The sequence below is a fragment of the Hemiscyllium ocellatum genome, chromosome 6 (assembly GCF_020745735.1).
Source record: "Hemiscyllium ocellatum isolate sHemOce1 chromosome 6, sHemOce1.pat.X.cur, whole genome shotgun sequence".
Classification (NCBI taxonomy): domain Eukaryota; kingdom Metazoa; phylum Chordata; class Chondrichthyes; order Orectolobiformes; family Hemiscylliidae; genus Hemiscyllium; species Hemiscyllium ocellatum.
In genome coordinates, this window is record NC_083406.1 from 109,084,967 (window position 1) to 109,100,714 (window position 15,748).

Below are 15,748 nucleotides of genomic sequence, written 5' to 3' on the forward strand. Positions count from 1 at the left end.
TTGGATTCTCCTGAACCACACTTGCCAAAAATATCTCATGTCCCTTTTTTTTTGCCCTCCATGATTTCCCTCTTAAGTATACTTCTACTTCCTTTTGTACTTCTCAGGGATTCCGTCAATCCCAGTTGTCTATATCTGACACATCTCCTTCTTTTTCTTGACCAGAGCCCTAATTCCTTTAGTTATCCTACATTTGCTGCACCTACAGGCCTTGCCCTTCACATTAACAGGAACATACTGTCTCTGAACTCTTGTTATCTCCTTTTTTTTTTGTAGACCTCTCACTTCCCAATCATCCCTTCACCTGCAAATAACCTCTCTCAATCAACTTGTGAAAGTTCTTGCCTAAAACTGTCAAAATTGGCCTTACTCCAGTTTAAACTTCAGTTTCTAGATCAGGTCTATCCTTTTCCATAACTATATATTTTTTAATTGTTTTGAATATTTTATGCCTTTTGACATCAGGTATTGATGTGGATCTATCTTGAGTCACAAATATGAACATTACTACATGCTTGTTCGTTGAATTTTGTTGATCTATATGTTCTTCCAAATTTCTTTTGCGTTCAGGCATGTTATGGGATATTGAAAGTGCCTGAAGGTAGCTGGCTGTGTCGCACTTGTGTACTTGGAATTTATCCTCAGTGTCTTCTGTGTCCAAAGCAAGGTGGAGCAATGAAAGCTACACGTGCTGGGACCAACTGGGCACACGTAAGCTGTGCTTTGTGGATACCTGAGGTAAAAAGTGCACTTATGGATTTGTTTTTTCAGAAATCTATCCTTCATTCCTTTTTTTCTTTGGCTTATGTACTTGCACAGTGAAAACAATGCAGCAGCTCAATCTTGGGTTTTTGGCATTTTACGATACAGCAGAATGTTTGGCAAGCTATAGGAGACTTCAGGACTAATATTGACTAATTGAATCTGATCTCAACCCAACTAACGTTGAATTTTTAGAAATGTAAACATGACTTTATTTTCACATTAAAATCTATATTTGATTGAAGAAGGATTTTAAATAATGCATTTTGGCCTTTTAGCCTTACCTGAATTCAAATGTCTGTTGCAGTTCTTGCAGGGTGTTTTGTATATTGTGTTCGTTCTGCTGGCTTTGCATACGGGGTCTCTTTTAAATTCGTCAGTAGTTGTTTCAGTGTAGTAGTAGGTTTGTGGGCTGCTATGTTGCCTAAGGGCCAGAGTACTCTGGTGGTCATCTCCTGAAATTTCTTTGTATGGTAGGGTGACTAGCGTTTCTGGGCATGTTATGCAGGAATCAGTGGACTGCACTTATGTCAGGATGGTTGTGTCAGGACACTATTCAAACAAGCCATAACATGCTGCAGCATCCCAGAACTACGAGCGTCTAAGGATAAACACCTATACAATCTATTCAGGAACAATGGTTACCCAGTGAGTGCAGTCCGCTGATTTCCTGTACAACGGACCTAAACAGGAAGACACAACACACCCAGAGATCCTAGTCACCCTACCGTACGTCAAAGTCATTTCAGAGATGACCAGCAGATTACTCCAGTCTTTAGGCATCATGGTGGCCCACAAGCCTAACACACTAAATAACAACTGATGAATTTAAAGGACCCCCTACCAACAGCCAGCAGGCTGAACGTAAAATACAAAATACCCTGCAAGATCTGCAACAAACATTGCATTGGATAAACTAGCAGGAAAGTAGCCACCAAAAGACATGACCAACTATCACTGGTACCCATACACAGGGACCAGGGACACTAGTTTGACTGGGACAAGCTAATCAAAGACAGGTGCAGGAATCCCTAGAGACCTGGCATTCAAACCAGAACTCTATTAACAAACATACATGTTTGGATTCCATTAACCAACCTCTCAGAAACTGAAGCGGAAATGATATCACCCAGCACAACAAACCCAGCACAAGACACAAACAGAGAAAACAGGGTAGAACATCAAAGCTTCACCAGATGTTACCCTGTATGGTGACGAAACGTCTGCAAACAAACCCACCAGTTCAGTGAGCAAACCGATAATCTGATCCACAACCTGAGCTACAAATCTTATCCAAGATCTCAAAGATTTGGTTGTCTTTTGAGGGTTGAGATTAATTAATTGAGTTCAATTCACACATTATAGTAATTCTGCTGTGGAAACAAAAACATTACAAGCATTGTTCAGTTTTGACAAAATATCTTGGAATTTTGGCAACAAGTGTCCTCTGAATAAAATTAAATAGTAGAATTATCTTTCCACAGCAAAATTATTTTCATCGAAGTTTAGGTTTTAAAACATTTTTATGGCTATTGACCCCAAATTTTATTTTTGAGAATTCCCACTCAAAATAGTGGTTGTTAGAAAAGTGTAATTATTGAGGACCCTGTTGACAATTGATCTGAATGCATACCACTTTCTGAAAAAGATCAAATAGCTTCTTTCAAAATGCAGCAAACCTACTAGAGCTAGCCATAAATTGAGTCTAATCAGAATTAAATTTTTGACTTTTTTTTTTGCACCTTTTGGGGAAATGCTCTAACTGTGTATTTATATGTAATCACAGGTCAGCATTGCCTGCCCTGAAAGAATGGAACCAATTACAAAAGTGTCTCACATTCCACCAAGCCGATGGTCATTAGTCTGCAGCCTTTGCAAATTAAAGACTGGTGCCTGCATTCAGGTATGCCTTTCCTGTGAAATTTAGGTTAAAGGCTTGATAAATAGTTATGTTGCATTCTTTCTTTCTAAATGGAAAGAGGCTAATGGTCCTCTATATTTTTCGTATGTACGTATTCTACACACTGTGCTGTTGATCCTGACCGCTTGGATAAAGTATCTTTTGCTGAATTTCCAGAAATTAACTAAGGATTTGTATCAGGGAACTGATCATATGTTATTGCCAGAATGTAGTCCAGTATGTTCTCAGTTAAATAGTGACTTCAGGTAAGTGATTTATTTATAAAGGCAAGTGGCACAGAAATTGCTTACGAGCAGGACCCTGGATTCCACATGGTTCGCTGCTATTTGCAGTTGGAATTAATTCCCTGTTTAGAAATCATTAAATTGTTTTCATTGTAACCCTCTATTATACTCTTTTTTTTGTTTAAAAACAAGCTCTGTAATATCAGTGATAGGTATTGATTTAGCACCACAAATTGAAAGCTATTTTTCTTTCACTGGCAAGTCCAGCGTTTGTTGCTTGTCCCTAGTTGCACTTGTTAGGCCATTCACAGGTAGTTGAGTGTCGATCACATTGCTGTGGATCTGAAGTAACTGTAAGCTAGACCAGGTAGAAACAGACTTCCTTTCCTAAAAGGCAATAATGAGCCAAATGGTTTTTAAGCCATCATTTACTAATACAATGAAGCTAGGTTTCAATTCTAGATTTTATTAATCAAGTTTAAGTTCTCCCAGCTGCAATGATCAGATTTGAGTTCACATCCCAGATTATTTGGTCTGGGCCTCCAGATTATAAAATCAGTGACACTGCCACTGTACCACAAGCTTCCTGTACTGTGTATTCAGTGGACAAACTTTTTTTTGCACCCAAGATTTCTGGCAGTTAAATTAATGAACACTTTTGCCATTTCTACTGTTGACAGTTGTCATGGTCATTTAGCTTTGTATTCCTGAGTTTAAATTCCACCAACTGTTCTGGTGAGATTTGAACCTATACTACACTTTTCATCACCACCACAATGTTAGTCTGTGCCCTTTTTAGAGTTTCTAGGTTTGTGACATTACCACTTCATCGTCTCCCTATAAAAGCGGTGTTCTGCAGCAAAATTACATATAAACTGGTCGGGATCTTTTGGTATAGGGAGGGGAAAGCAACACATTTTACTTTCACCGTGGCTATCCTGTTCCATTCATGAAGCTGTTGCAGTAGTACAAGTGATTCTACTAGTTTCATGTGGTCTAAATTTTCCCCATTATTGCAATGGGATTTGCAGATGTGGGTGATTAAATCCAACATACTGACACGTGGCTCTAACCTTTTTAAATGAGTCTTTGAATCTTTCTTTGTTAGCAGATTCCTTTCAGATTTAGAACAATGCCTGTATTTCTTTTCATAATTCAGGAATTTTCTAATTATGCGATTGATTTGTAATCTTAAAGCGCCTTTTCAAGGATAAAAATGTTTAGAGTTAAAATGTACAATTGAGAAAATGTAAAAACTGTTGTGGATGAATGCTTTTAGATACTGGAGTCTGTATATGTATTGTGAACTCTGACAACTGGCTGAATAACAGTCTCCTGTGCTGTAACCACTCTGATTCAAACTGTTTAACACTAGCTTTTGGAGTTTGTAATTTTAATTAATTTTTTGTACTCTCTCTCTTATTAATCCTCAGTGTTCAGTAAAGAGCTGCATCACAGCCTTTCATGTAACTTGTGCATTTGAGCATAGTCTGGAGATGAAGACTATCTTGGATGATGGTGATGAGGTAAAGTTCAAGTCTTACTGTCTCAAGCACAGCAAAAATAGACAGAACCAAGAAGGTGACTCTGAACAAAATGCAAAAATACATGAGCAGAAACAGAAACAGACTGAAACAGAGAAGAAAGGTTTGCGTGCACAGAAGCTTCAGGAGCTAGAAGAAGAATTTTACACTTTGGTAAAGGTTGCTGATGTGGCTAGTGAACTGCATCTCTCTGAGCAGGTGGTAGAATATATTTTTGAGTACTGGAAGCTAAAGAGAAAAAGTAATTTCAGTAAACCGCTGTTGCCTCCAAAGGAAGGTGAAGAAAATTGTTTGAGTCAACACAAGGAGGATCAGATCCATTCCAGAATGAAGATGTTCATGCATCTACGCCAAGACTTAGAAAGGGTTTGTGTTTTTTTTTTGTTTCCTATCTCTATTATAATAAAGCAGTAAGGTGTGGGTTACGAATAACTTGGAAAGAATGCTAAAATTTAAATGCTGCTCATTCTTTTCAGGTGAGGAACCTTTGCTACATGGTGAGCAGAAGAGAGAAATTGAAGTTGTCACAGAGTAAAGTGCAAGAGCAACTTTTCAACTTGCATATTCAATTGATGAATCAGCAAATTGCTGCTGGTAAGTTGTGTACACATATTTTCTGTGCATTTAGTTTCTATTCTGCTGACCCTTGTAATATTAAAGTGTTACTGAATTGAATGGGTTTACTTTCCATTCACCGAGTGAAGGCACCACTGGCTAGGCCAGCCTTTATGGCCCATCCCTAACTGCCCACAGGATATCCACAATACTGTGAATCAGGAATCGCATGTAAGCAGGACTAGATAAGGATGACAGTTTCCTTCCCTCCAAGGATATTAGTGAACCAAATGGCTTTTTTTCTATCAATCAATACTGGACTTCCATCATTAGACTGTTAATTTCAGAATTTTACTTGAATCCAAATTCCACCCTCTGCCAAAACTGATTTAGAACATAGAAAAATACAGCGCAGTGCAGGCCCTTCGGCCCTTGATGTTGCGCCGATCCAAGTCCAGTTAACCTACACTAGCCCACTTTCCTCCATATGCCTATCCAATGCCCGTTTAAATGCCCATAAAGAGGGAGAGTCCACCACTGTTACTGGCAGGGCATTCCATGAACTCACGACTCGCTGAGTAAAGAATCTACCCCTAACGTCAGTCCTAAACCTACCACCCCTTAATTTAAAGCTATGCCCCCTCGTAATATCTGACTCCATACGTGGAAAAAGGTTCTCATGGTCAACCCTATCTAAACCCCTAATCATCTTGTACGCCTCTATCAAGTCACCCCAAAACCTTCTTTTATCCAATGAAAACAGCCCCAAGTGCCTCAGCCTTTCCTCATACGATCTTCCTACCATACCAGGCAACATCCTGGTAAACCTCCTCTGCACCTGTTCAGTGCCTCCACATCCTTCCTATAGTATGGCGACCAAACTGCACACAATACTCCAGATGCGGCCGCACCAGAGTCTTATACAACTGCAACATGACCTCAGGACTCCGCTACTCAATCCCTCTACCAATAAAAGCCAGTATGCCATATGCCTTCTTCACTGCACTATTTACCTGGGTGGCAACTTTCAGAGATCTGTGTACATGGACACCAAGATCCCTCTGCTCATCCACACTACCAAGTATCCGACCATGAGCCCAGTACTCCATTTTCTTGTTACTCTTACCAAAGTGAATCACTTCACACTTAGTTACATTGAATTCCATTTGCCACCTTTCTGCCCAGCTCTGCAGCTTATCTATATCCCGCTGTAACCTGCCACATCCTTCCTCACAGTCAACAACTCCACCGACTTTCGTATCAACCGCAAACTTGCTCACCCAACCTTCTAGCCCCTCCTCCAGGTCATTTATAAAAATGACAAACAGCAATGGTCCCAAAACAGATCCTTGCTGAACACCGCTGGTAACTGCACTCCAAGGTGAACCTTTACCATCAACTACTACCCTCTGTCTTCTTCCAGCCAGCCAATTCCTAATCCAAACCTCCGACTCACCCTCAATGCCATACCTCCGTATTTTTTGCAGTAGCCTACCATGGGGAACCTTATCAAACGCCTTACTAAAATCAATATACACCACATCTACCGCTTTACCCTCGTCCACCTCCTTAGTCACCTTCTCAAAGAATTCAATAAGGTTTGTGAGGCACGACCTGCCCTTCACAAAACCATGCTGACCATCCTTGATCACATTATTCTTATCCAGATGTTCATAAATCTTATCCCTTACAATTCTCTCTAAGACTTTGCCCACAACAGAGGTAAGACTCACTGGCCTATAGTTACAATGGTTATCCCTACTCCCCTTCTTGAATAAGGGAACCACATTTGCTATCCTCCAGTCTTCTGGCACTATTCCTGTAGACAACGAGGACATAAAAATCAAGGCCAATGGCTCTGCAATCTCCTCCCTTGCTTCCCAGAGAATCCTAGGATAAATGCCATCAGGCCCAGGGGACTTATCTACATTCACCCTTTCCAGAATTTCCAACACCTCTTCCCTACATATCGCAAAGCCATCCATTCTAATTAATTGTGACTCAATATTCACTTCGGCACAATGTCCTGTTCCTGAGTGAATACTGACGAAAAGTATTCATTCAGTGTCTCCCCAATTTCTTTAGCCTCCACACGCAACTTCCCACTACTATCCTTAACTGGACCTATTCCTACCCTAGTCATTCTTTTATCCCTGACATACCTATAGAAAGCCTTTGGGTTTTCCCTAATCCTACCAACCAAGGACTTTTCATGTCCCCTCCTTGCTGCTCTTAGATCTCTCTTTAGATCCTTCCTGGCTACCTTATAACTCACAATCACCCCAATTGAACCTTCATGCCTCATCTTTACATAGGCCGCTCTCTTCCCTTTAACAAGGGATTCCAATTCCTTATTAAACCACGGCTCCCTCACACCACCCTTTCCTCCCTGCCTGACAGGTACATACTTATCAAGGACACTCAGTAGTTGCTCCTTGAACAAGCTCCACATATCGATTGCACCCTTCCCTTGAAGCCTACTTTTCCAAGCCATGCATCCTAAGTCATGCCTCACCGCATCATAATTTCCCTGCCCCCAGCTATAACTCTTGCCCTGCAGTGCACACTTATCCCTCTCCATCACTAGAGTAAAAGTCACCGAATTGTGGTCACTGTCCCCAATATGCTCACCTACCTCCAATTCTAACACCTGGCCTGGTTCGTTACCCAGAACCAAATCCCAGTATGGCCTCACCTCTTGTTGGCCTGTCTACATATTGTGTCAGGAAACCCTCCTGCACACATTGGACAAACACCGACCCATCTAACATACTTGAGCTACAGCTTTCCCAGTCAATATCTGGAAAGTTAAAGTCCCCCATAACAACCACCCTATTACTTTCACTCTTCTCCTGAATCATCCTTGCAATCCTTTCTTCTACGTCTCTAGGACTATTAGGTGGCCTGTAGAAAACTCCTAACAGGGTGACCTCACCTTTCCTATTTCTAACCTCAGCCCAAACTACCTCAGATGGCGAGTCTTCATCCATCGTCCTTTCCACTGCTGTAATACTATCTTTGACAAGCAATGCCACACCTCCCCCTCTTTTACCCCCACCTCTGACCCTACTAAAACATTTAAACCCTGGAACCTGCAACAACCAATCTTGTCCCTGTTCTACCCATGTCTCTGTAATAGCCACAACATCAAACTCCCAAGTACCAACCCACGCTGCAAGTTCACCTACCTTATTTCGTATACTTCTTGCATTGAAGTATACACACTTCAAGCCACCTTCCTGTTTACAGGCACCCTCCTTCGAGATTGATGCCATGTTCGGGCCTCCCTACACTCCAGGTCCTGCACCCTAAAGCTACAGTCTAGGTTCCCATGCCCCTGCAGAATTAGCTTAAACCTCCCCCCAAGGATACTGGTGCCCTCAGGTTCAGGTGTAGACCATCCTGTTTATAGAGGTCCCACCTTCCCTAGAAAGAACCCCAGTTATCCAGAAACTGGAATCCCTCCCTCCTGCACCATCCCTGTAGCCACGCATTTAACTGTCTCTCTCTATTCCTCGACTCTCTATCCTCGACAACAACTCTGTTTGTTCTAACTGAGCTTCCAACCTAGCTCCCTGAAAGCCTGCCTAACATCCTCATCCCTCTTCCTACCTCTGTCGTTGGTGCCAGTGTGGACCACGACTTCGGGCTGCTCCCCCTCTCCCTTAAGGACCCGGAAAACACGATCAGAGACATCACGTACCCTTGCACCTGGGAGGCAACATACCAAACGTGAGTCTCTCTCGCCCCCACAAAACCGCTTATCTGTGCCCCGAACTATCGAGTCTCCAATAACTATTGTTCTGCTCTTCTCCATCCTTCCCTTCTGAGCAGCGGGGATAGGCTCCGTGCCAGAGGCCTGAACCCCATTGCTTACCCCTGGTAAGTCTCCTCTTCCCCCCCCCCCCACCCCCCCACAAGTATCCAAAACGGTGTACTTGTTCTTGAGGGGAACGGCCGCAGGGGGTCTCTGCACTGGCTGCTTCCTCCCAGTCCCCCTCACTGTGACCCATCTGTCTGCAATCTTTGGAGTTACTACTTCCCTAAAGCTCCGATCTATGACCCCCTCTGCCTCCCAAATGATCCGAAGTTCATCCAACTCCAGCTCCAGTTCCTTAACACAGTCTGGAAGGAGCTGGAGATGGGTGCACTTCCTGCAAGTGTAATCAGCAGGACCATGGCATCCCTCGCCTCAAACATATTGCAAGAAGAACATTGCACTGCCTTCACTGCCATCCCTCTAAAAGTAACCTTTTTAAAAAAAAACTAGGTCTAAACACTAGAATAAGCAAAATGCAGCACTTACCTCCTTACCACAACGGGTCTTATTATTAGGTGAGAGGAGGAGGGCGGGTGGGAGGCTCTACTTCTGTAGTGCCTTGGGTTCCTCTCCTGCGCGCCTTTATAGGAAAACAACTTACCCAGGTAAGCTTGCGCTACACCAGCTTCCGGGTCTGCTCCGCACTTTTTTTAAAAAAAAATTCAAAATTTAAACCGTTAAACAAACGTCACCGGGCCTTCAAGCAGCCCTTACCTGCTCTGCTGAGAGAGTGAGAACCTGGGTCCCCAAATCGTTACCAAGGTTTCTGGATTAATGGTCTTGCAATCGTATGATTGGGCTGTTGCCTCCCGTTAACCTACACTTATGGGCTGGGGATTCCTTAAACCTTGTTATTTTGAATGTTATAACAGTATCAGAAAAAAGGCAGATGCTTTTCAAAAAGGAGGAGTCAGATCAATAGCTCTTGAGAAGGATTGAAGCATATTGAGATAGAAGTAACACTGCTTGATGAGGAAGAAAGTTCCTTAAGCTAGGGACTGTACTTATTCTCTCATTTATACTGATTTGAGAATATATGACTTATCATTTCATTGTCGACGGGTTAAAATCTTGATGCTTCCTGTTCAGCAGCATCTAGCAACAGGCAGCTGCTGTTCGAGAAATGCTGCCCACTATTTTTTTAGTGAAAAGTAGAAATGGATGATGTCAGCCTTGTGATGAAAGTAGAAGTTCATGATATTAATACTAAGACCCTGGGTAGAGTAGATCATTATTGTGACAGACCAAGTAATGTTTTCTCTCTCAAGAATTTTGCCTTTTGTAGTCATAGATTGACACCGAACAGAAGCAGATCCTTTAATCCCACTCGTCCGCGCTGACCAAACATCCTAATCTGACTAGTCCCATTTGCCAGCATTTGGCCCTATCCCTCTAAACCCTATCCAATCGTGTTCCTATCCAAATGCCTTTTAAATGTTATAATCTTAACTGCCTTCACCACTTCCACTGGCAGCTCAATCCAAACACACCATTCTCTGCACGAAACAGTTACACTTCCGTTTAAATCATTCCCAACTCACTTTAAACCTATGCCATCTAGTTTTGGACTCTCCTAACTTAGGGAAAAGACCTTGGGTATTCATCCTATCCATGCCCCTCATGATTTTATATATCTCTATAAGGTCACCCCTCAGCCTTTGACACTCCAGGGAAAATAGCTCCAGCCTATTCAGTCACTTGCTATAACTCAAACCCTGCAGTCCCAGCAATATCCTTGTGCATCTTTTCTGCATCCTCTTGATTTAACAACATTTTTTGATTCCTCAAATTTCCTTAATCGACATTATAACTTCAATTCATTTATATTCAACTGTGAGTTAACTTTTTCTTTTCCTTTAGATTTCTTTTCAAATATTTGAATTCCTGAATTTCCTTCATAATGCTTGCCCTTGTGTATTTAATATGCTTATCATCCCTTGTTCTTGCATGTGTAAGAATCTGTTCTTGCCACAATTTTGACAGCAATTTGTACACCATATGCTATTGTTCCTGAAATACTTAAGCCTGGTCTAGAGTCCGAAGTTTGTTAATCATACATGTCTACAGTCAGTAACACATTGGATTCAAATGTCACATTAACATTTTTTTCTCCCAATTTCAAATTTTTATCGTCTACATATGAACGAGAAGTAAGAGTAGCCATTCTGCCTCTCAACTCTGCTCCACAACAAGGTCAAATCATTGATACCACAACTGATCTGATTGAAACCTCAAATTTACATGTCACCTGCCCTGAACCTTTCAACTCCTTGCTTCTTGTGTGCAGCATCTTGGCAAAGAGGGTTTTACAACAAGGCTGATTTCCTTTTATGGGTTTATACAGTTTAGACTAGAGTCATCCTTCCCTGCAATCAATTTTTCCCCTTTGTTTTTTAGCACAAGTTAATCTGACCTTACCTTCTGGTTCCTAACTTTTTGCTGCATAAGGAAGTGCTTCCTTATTATCTTTTTGGTTCTTTTACCATTTACCCTTTTTTAAATTGTATCCTCTGGTTCTCAGCCCTTCTGCAAATTCAAATTGTTTTCCCAAGTTCTCATGATAAAGCTTTTCAAAATCACCCCACCCTTTCCTCAATTATCTGCTGCATTTGATTTAGCAGCTGGACTTTTCTGATCCTTCTTTATCAATTCCTAGCTAATTCAGATATATTTCCATCTCTTTGCACCTATACTTTCAGACATCTTGCTTGACAAAGATATGTGAAAAGTACTCTTTTATTCCCTCAGCCATGCCCTCTGCTTTTGTCAGTAAAGAACCATTTTGATTCCTAATAAGCCAGATTTCTCCTTTTTTTTCCACTATGTATATGCCTAGAGATTCCTTTGTACCTAAGTTGCCTATCCTAATAATTGGAGTCTACAGAATATGCTCTGTATCGTAGTATTTCTTGGCTTGAGCCAAATAAGATTCTTCCATGACTGCTGATATCCTTGTACTATTCTCTTTTGACATGGATCATGATAGAAAATCATAGAATCCTTACAGTATGGAAACAGGCCACTTTTGTCCACCAAATCCACACTGACCCTCCGAAGAGTAACCCACCCAGACCCATTCCTTATTCCTCAACAGCTTGGTCTGGTGCTTTTTTTGTTTTTGTGAACTAAGTCTCTTTCCACCACATTTTTCCACTTGACTATCTGTAGTTATAACTCATTAACCTTATTTGCGAATATGCACAGCAAAAGCAACTTTGACTTCACTGAATTCACTCTTAACCGTATGTATTTTTAAGGCACAACTATTTCTCATTCTCCTGCTTGTTCACTTGCGCACACACACATCTCCCTTTTCCAAGTTACTTTAAATTTTGGGATTGAGGGGAAAGGGGAGTGCACTTGCTATTTGAGCTTACACCTTTTCTCTTCTTTTTAAGGACTTCCTTTGACCTTACCACGAGAAGGACTGATGTTTCATGACCCTCCAAGAATCACAATAAAACTAAAAACAGCTACAAAACCCTCGCAAAGTGTCAACAATGATGCGACCACTACTGCCAATGGTCCACTGTCCCTAAACGTTGATGGCAGTTTGTACAGTAAAAACAATTTGTCAACGCCACAAGGCTCACGAACTAGTGAAAAAAAGTTACAGTCCAATCACTGGCTGAAACCTGATGACCGAAGCAATGGACTGTTGCTGACTGGTAGTCGCCATAAGCAGAACGTTCAAGCAGGTAGCTCACTGCTATCCCCCGAATGTCATGTGCAGCAGACATCTGGCAAGCCATCCACGCTTCACATAACACTACGTGGACAATCAGCTGATGCCAATGGAAAGATGCGAGACAACAATAATCCAGGGTTACTTAAATCAAATGGCCTAAGGGGAAGGTCAGGCATTATTATTCAGAGAGACTGTTCCAGTCAAACCTCCTATGACAAAGTGGCAACTCTTAAAAATCATTTTGCCAACCAGGGCACTTTCAGAAAATCAAAGTTGGGGGAATTTGGTCAGCCTTGCAAGGACCGATTGGATGGTTTAGTGAGGACTTCACAAGACTTTCAAAACTGTGAAAAGCCTCTAAAAAGGGGGTCGGCCAAAGATCGCCTGTGGAGTAAGCAACTTTCTGAGCACCAGACAACGGCAGCATACCAGGATAATGATGGCTACTGCCCTGATGTTGAATTGAGTGACTCTGAGACTGAAACTGACATTCGGCAGGAAAGGAGCAGGCTACGGAAAAGAAATTCTGAAGAAAATCCGAACCAAGACTATGGGAGAGATTCCCGGTCACGGCAACACAACAAGGACAGCAGAACTAGGTTAAACATGCTTTGTCACATTAATTCAGTACAGAGGTGATCAATACTTGAATGACTGAGGACATTGTGCTAAATGTAATTGAGCCAATATTAGTCCTTTTTTATATATATATATATATATATATATATATATATATATAGAGCTCTGTATGGGCAGCAATATTTGAATTTGCTGTAGATTACACTCCAGAATGATCTGCCCCATGAATAGAGATGAATAGCAAGTGTATTTCTATCAATGTTTTTAAAGATGCAAGTTTTACTTTAAATGCCTTAAGGTGGTCTTGGGGCATGACAACAATTGAACTATTAAGGAACATTTTAATTTGTTTTCCTGGTGACTGGCATTGTTTTATTATTGCAGCATGTTCTTGGACACATCCAGCTGCACTGAAAGTTTCTTTTTGTTAATCTTGTGGGGGGTGGGAACATATTAACTACTAATTGCCTCCAAAAAAGTAGAAGTTTTCCCAGACTGTAATCACCTTAGCTTGGTGTTTTATAATTGCAAAACTCATAGAAAGTATGTGTACTCCATGAAAAGTTTGCATTGCTGCCAATTTTTAAAAAAAAAGTTATTGTTCTGTCTAGGTCTATTGTCGGCCATCATCTGGGCCACTGATTTTTTAATTTAAAGTCACGATGCGGTTCCTCTTTCTCCACTCCACCCCGCCCCCTGCCGGCCACCACCGACCTCCCAGCTTATCCATGTCTCTTCCTACTATCATTTTCCCCTCCCCAGAACGAACCACCTTGTGTGGCTCCGCAGTGACCTCAGCTCTTGTCCAGTTACAGCCAATTACAAATTTCAGTTTCTCAATGTATAGCAGAATCTCATGTTCTACTTAAAATACTCAAGTTAGTTTTTCATAGCCTGATTGTTTTAGACTAACATAGTAGTTGCAGTGAACTACTGTCTAGTCCAGGAAACTAGGGAGGGAAAATTAAGAGAATGTGAAAACTTAATTTATTTTGCTAAGGAGAGGAAGCACTTGATTTTTTTTATATATTACAACATACACAGGTTTAGAGTGTCTTTATATTGGAGAAGATTAAGTGATGCATCAATGCCACATCTGACCTAATATCCAAAGGTCAATCCATACAATTCCTGCTGCCATACTTCAAGTTAACTAAATGGAAAATTACCTCACATTTGCGGCTTTCCATAATTTTTTTCAATGTGAGTCCTATTAGTCATTAGTGTTATGTTTTGTTAATGTTTGCAGCTATTTGTTAAATGTCATTGTACTTTATTTCTAGTTTTTCTAATGTTACAACAAAGAATATAGTTTGCCTCAGTTATTCGTTTAAACGTAAACAGGGAAGACCAAGATTTGCCACTGTCCAGTTCTTCTATCAGTATTTGTATTTGACCCACGCAACCAAAAGTTTGAAGTTTTACCAAAAAAGTACATGAGAAAGCATGATAGTAAGTAAGTGTAATATTCTTTATTACTGATGCTAGAAAATACTAACTTAGTTCTACTGTTTTAAGCACTAAAATAGTGAATTTGCACAAGGCATTATATAATCCAGAATAGTTTAAATGCACCCACCCACCTTTTGCAATGTGTTGTAAAATATGTTTCTAGTTTGGAAAAGATAATTCAAGCCACAAGTTTCATCCTATTCATGTTCTATTCAAGCACCAAACATTTGTTTTGCTGTTTGTCGCTTCTAGACATCTCTTCTGGGTGTATGGAACTTTGCGAAATGGGGTGCAGGGTTACTAATGTCTCTCAAAAAAGCCTTCCTCCATCTTGACCTTGAGATTTCTGACAAACATCACCCCAGCAACTTTTCCCCTCTCCTTCTGCCATTGACCCCTGCCCCCCAGTCCTTTATTCCTGTTTGATATTTGTTCAGTTTAATGTTCTGTAATTTCTTTCAAAGTTTTATAGTTGTACTTTCATTATTGGCATTTCATGGGACAAAGGGAAGCAATCGTTCCCTTTTATAAATAGCGGGTTTTAGGTGCTCTGAGCAGCAGAAGCCATCGTGTAACTTTTGCTCCCTCTGCCTCTGGTGAATAATATGCATGAAATGTTTTGTGGTGCTACCAGAACAGATTCTGCTGCAAATTAACACCATAAAGCTCTTGGTGTTGTTTCTTGCCTTGAGTTGAGGCATTTTTTTTTATTTTTGAGGAAAACTTTGCATCCTTCTTTAGAAATGAAGGATAGCCTAAAATGATGTTTTAAAACACATCATTTGGAGTAATGGGAGAAAGGAAAGAAAACGGGCTTGTCCTTAAGACATGTATGATAGTTCATGTGTTCAGATACACTGATAATCGTCTTTAAGTATGAATCTTTGTTTCCTAAATTGTGTTTGTATTTTCAGTTGTTTTATATATTGAAACTTCTGGAGTTTTGTCACTGACATTTTCCAGAGCATCCTCTTTTACAGGTAGTTTTCTGATTAAAAAAGATTAGATAAAATGTTCTTGTAATTATTTATTTGAGGTATTTGTTCTAACTGCATTATAAATCTTGGACACAAGACCTGAAAGAGCAGTTGAAATAAAGCTAACATTAAGCTAATGGTCTTCAGAGCAGCAGTATTATCTACCCTGTAGTGTGCATGGGAGACATAGACAATGCACAGCAGACGTCTTGAACCCCTAGAAAAA

General features: G+C 40.8%; 1 protein-coding gene across 2 annotated transcripts in view; it reads left to right on the plus strand.

Annotated features, from left to right (window-relative positions):
• Positions 1-15,517, plus strand: part of jade3 (jade family PHD finger 3) — a 55,893-nt gene extending 40,376 nt beyond the window's left edge. For both annotated transcript variants that reach the window (XM_060826260.1, XM_060826259.1), the window contains 6 exons: positions 571-738; positions 2,549-2,665; positions 4,341-4,817; positions 4,928-5,045; positions 12,225-13,113; positions 14,377-15,517. In XM_060826260.1, the coding sequence (XP_060682243.1) occupies positions 571-738; positions 2,549-2,665; positions 4,341-4,817; positions 4,928-5,045; positions 12,225-13,113; positions 14,377-14,533 (1,926 nt within the window). In that variant the 3' untranslated portion in view covers positions 14,534-15,517. The remainder of the gene's footprint in view (positions 1-570; positions 739-2,548; positions 2,666-4,340; positions 4,818-4,927; positions 5,046-12,224; positions 13,114-14,376) is intronic.
• The last annotated feature ends 231 nt before the right edge of the window (positions 15,518-15,748 follow it).